Source organism: Megalobrama amblycephala, linkage group LG2, assembly GCF_018812025.1.
Source record: "Megalobrama amblycephala isolate DHTTF-2021 linkage group LG2, ASM1881202v1, whole genome shotgun sequence".
Taxonomy (NCBI): Eukaryota; Metazoa; Chordata; class Actinopteri; order Cypriniformes; family Xenocyprididae; genus Megalobrama; species Megalobrama amblycephala.
This window is the reverse complement of record NC_063045.1, coordinates 4,378,745-4,381,244: the sequence shown is the minus strand read 5'-3', so window position 1 is coordinate 4,381,244 and position 2,500 is coordinate 4,378,745. Positions and strand designations below refer to the sequence as shown.

The following is a 2,500-nucleotide window of genomic DNA, read 5'->3' as shown; positions in this document are numbered from 1 at the left end:
TGTGGTATAATCACCTCCTCATGGCGGCCACCGCACACACGGTATTGTAGATGCGAGTGACGGTCAGCATGTTGGCGATGGAGGCCACGCCGCGGCCCTCCTCTGACAGCTGCAGACAGACAGAAACCACAGTGACTCTGACACTCAGCGGATGATGGACGCGTGCGAGTGTGTGAGTTTTACCAGCCGCGCGTTCATGCCGTCCAGCAGCAGCTCCGCCGTCGGCATCTGCCTCGTACCCAGCTTATCCTTCAGCCTCTGAACCTCAATCCCGTTAGACGAGCCGTCAGAGTCCCAGACGTCCGCCAGGAACAGAGACAGACCCCTGCTGCCCTACAGACAGACGAACAGAGAGAGACAGATGGACGAGTGGATGGACAGATCGACAGACAGAAAGAAGGACAGACGGACAGAAAGAGAGAGAGAGAGAGAGACAGAAGACTTTTTTAGATCTAGGCTACTGGATAATGCTGCAGTAATGGTTAAGATCCGAGAGGCTGGCGCTCATAGACGCTGCGCTCAGTGCTCTCACGTTCCGTGTTTGTTTTATTGTTTGTTCACGTGTTGTTTCTCGTCCCCACTATGGCACGATCTCCTAAAGATAGGAGTTTTGAGCGAGAGGAGTATTACAGCAGAGTTTCTCCTCTCACACGACACACCGGTGGATATAGCGAGAAGTCCCGACTCTCCGTGGATTATCATCCCTGTGGGAAGGAGGTGGAGGCGGGGTAGGGAGAGGAAACAAAGGCGAGGCTGCAGGGCTGGAGTGCTATCGAGGCTATGTAAGACGCCACACAAACCACCACTTCCCAGCCTTTTCCTCATCAACGCAAGATCCATCTCGAATAAAATGGATGGACTGAGGCTACAGGCTGCAACGAGCATCGTCGTCAGGGACTGTTGCATTCTCCTTGTTACTGAAACCTGGCTACGTTCATCCATTCCCGACTCTGCTACATGGCACAGCGTCATGATAGGAACAGCGACTGTAAGGGACTCTGTGTGTACGTCCATAACAACTGGTGCACTAACATAGCGACTCTAGCCAGTCGCTGCTCCCCGGACCCGGCGTATGTGACTGTTAAACTCAGGCCTTTTCACCTTCCGGAGGACTTTGCTGTGGTCATGATGATAATGCTAACTCAGCTCTCGGACACTCGTATAGCAGCATTAGCCTACAGCAGAGCATGTATCCTGATGCCCTGCATATAATAGCCAGGGACTTCAATCGTGCGGATTTAAAGCTAAGTTTCACCAGCATGTAAAGTGCTACCAGAGGAGCTAACATACTGGACAAGGTCTATGCCAACATAAAGCTGGGCTACAGGGCTAGACCATCACCACACCTGGGCCAGTCTGACCACATGACCTTGCTCTTAATTCCTGGATACACCCCCCCTCAGGAAAACTGCTCAGGGAGGCAGTCCAGCACCTCACCAACTTCAGGTCCGGCCTCGGAGCTTGTGAGGGTGACGCCTCACTGAGAGAGGAGCTGAACCTCTTCTTTGCCCGCTTGAAGGTGGAGGTCACAAGATACAGCCAAGCTGCACCTGACGGCCTACAGCAACAGCTTCATCCTCTCTGTGGAGGAGCATGAGGTGAGGCGCACGCTGAGAGCCATCAACCCCAGGAAGGCTGCGGGCCTGATGGCGTCTCCGGACACGTGCTGAAGCACTGTGCAGACCAGCTGGCAGAATCTTTACCAGGTCCCTATCCCAGTCTGCTCTCCCACCCTGCCTGAAATCCTCCTCTATAGTTCCTCAGCCCAAACAATCATCCATTACCAGCCTCAATGATTACCAGCCAGTAGCACTCACCCCCATGAGGATAAACTGGTACGGAGACACATCTTATCATTCACCTTTGACCCATACCAGTTTGCCTACAGGGCTAATAGGCCTACAGAGGTCGCTGTAGCTACAGATCTTCACACTGGAACTATGCTCAGCTCTTCTTTGTGGACTACAGCTTGGCGTTCAACACCATCCTCCCCTACAGACTGGTGTTTAATCTGCTGGACCTGGAACTGCCTAACTCCACATGTCTTTGGATCAAGGACTTCCTGACAGGACACACAGAGGGTCAGAGCAGGCCCCCACATCTCCACAGCTCTCAGCCTCAGCACCGGCTCTCCCAGGCTGTGCTCTATACATACGACTGCACACCTTTCCACTCCAGCAACACCTTCTTCAAATTTGCCAATGACACCACAGTGGTGGGGCTCATCTCAGGGGGTGATGAATCGGCCTACCGGGACGAGGTGGAGCGGCTGTCAGTGTGGTTCAGAAACAACAACCTGCTCCTGAACACGTCAAAGGAGTGAGTCGTCAATTTCAGGAAGAAAAAACAGACATTCAACCCATAGTCATTGAGAGGGTCACAGACTTCTGTTTTCTGGGAGTTCATATTGAGAAGGACCTGACCCGGGGCATGAACACCACAGAACTGGTGAAGAAGGCACAGCAGAGACTCTACTTTCTGAGGGTCCTCAGGAAGAACA

General features: G+C 53.0%; 1 protein-coding gene across 3 annotated transcripts in view; it reads right to left on the bottom strand.

The window, feature by feature from the left end:
- The window catches only part of LOC125263223 (acyl-CoA dehydrogenase family member 11-like), a 14,705-nt gene that overhangs the window by 7,022 nt on the left and 5,183 nt on the right, over nt 1–2,500 (bottom strand). For all 3 annotated transcript variants that reach the window (XM_048182209.1, XM_048182210.1, XM_048182211.1), the window contains exons 6-7: nt 184–333; nt 15–109 (exon numbers count right to left, since the gene is read on the bottom strand). In XM_048182209.1, the coding sequence (XP_048038166.1) occupies nt 15–109; nt 184–333 (245 nt within the window). The remainder of the gene's footprint in view (nt 1–14; nt 110–183; nt 334–2,500) is intronic.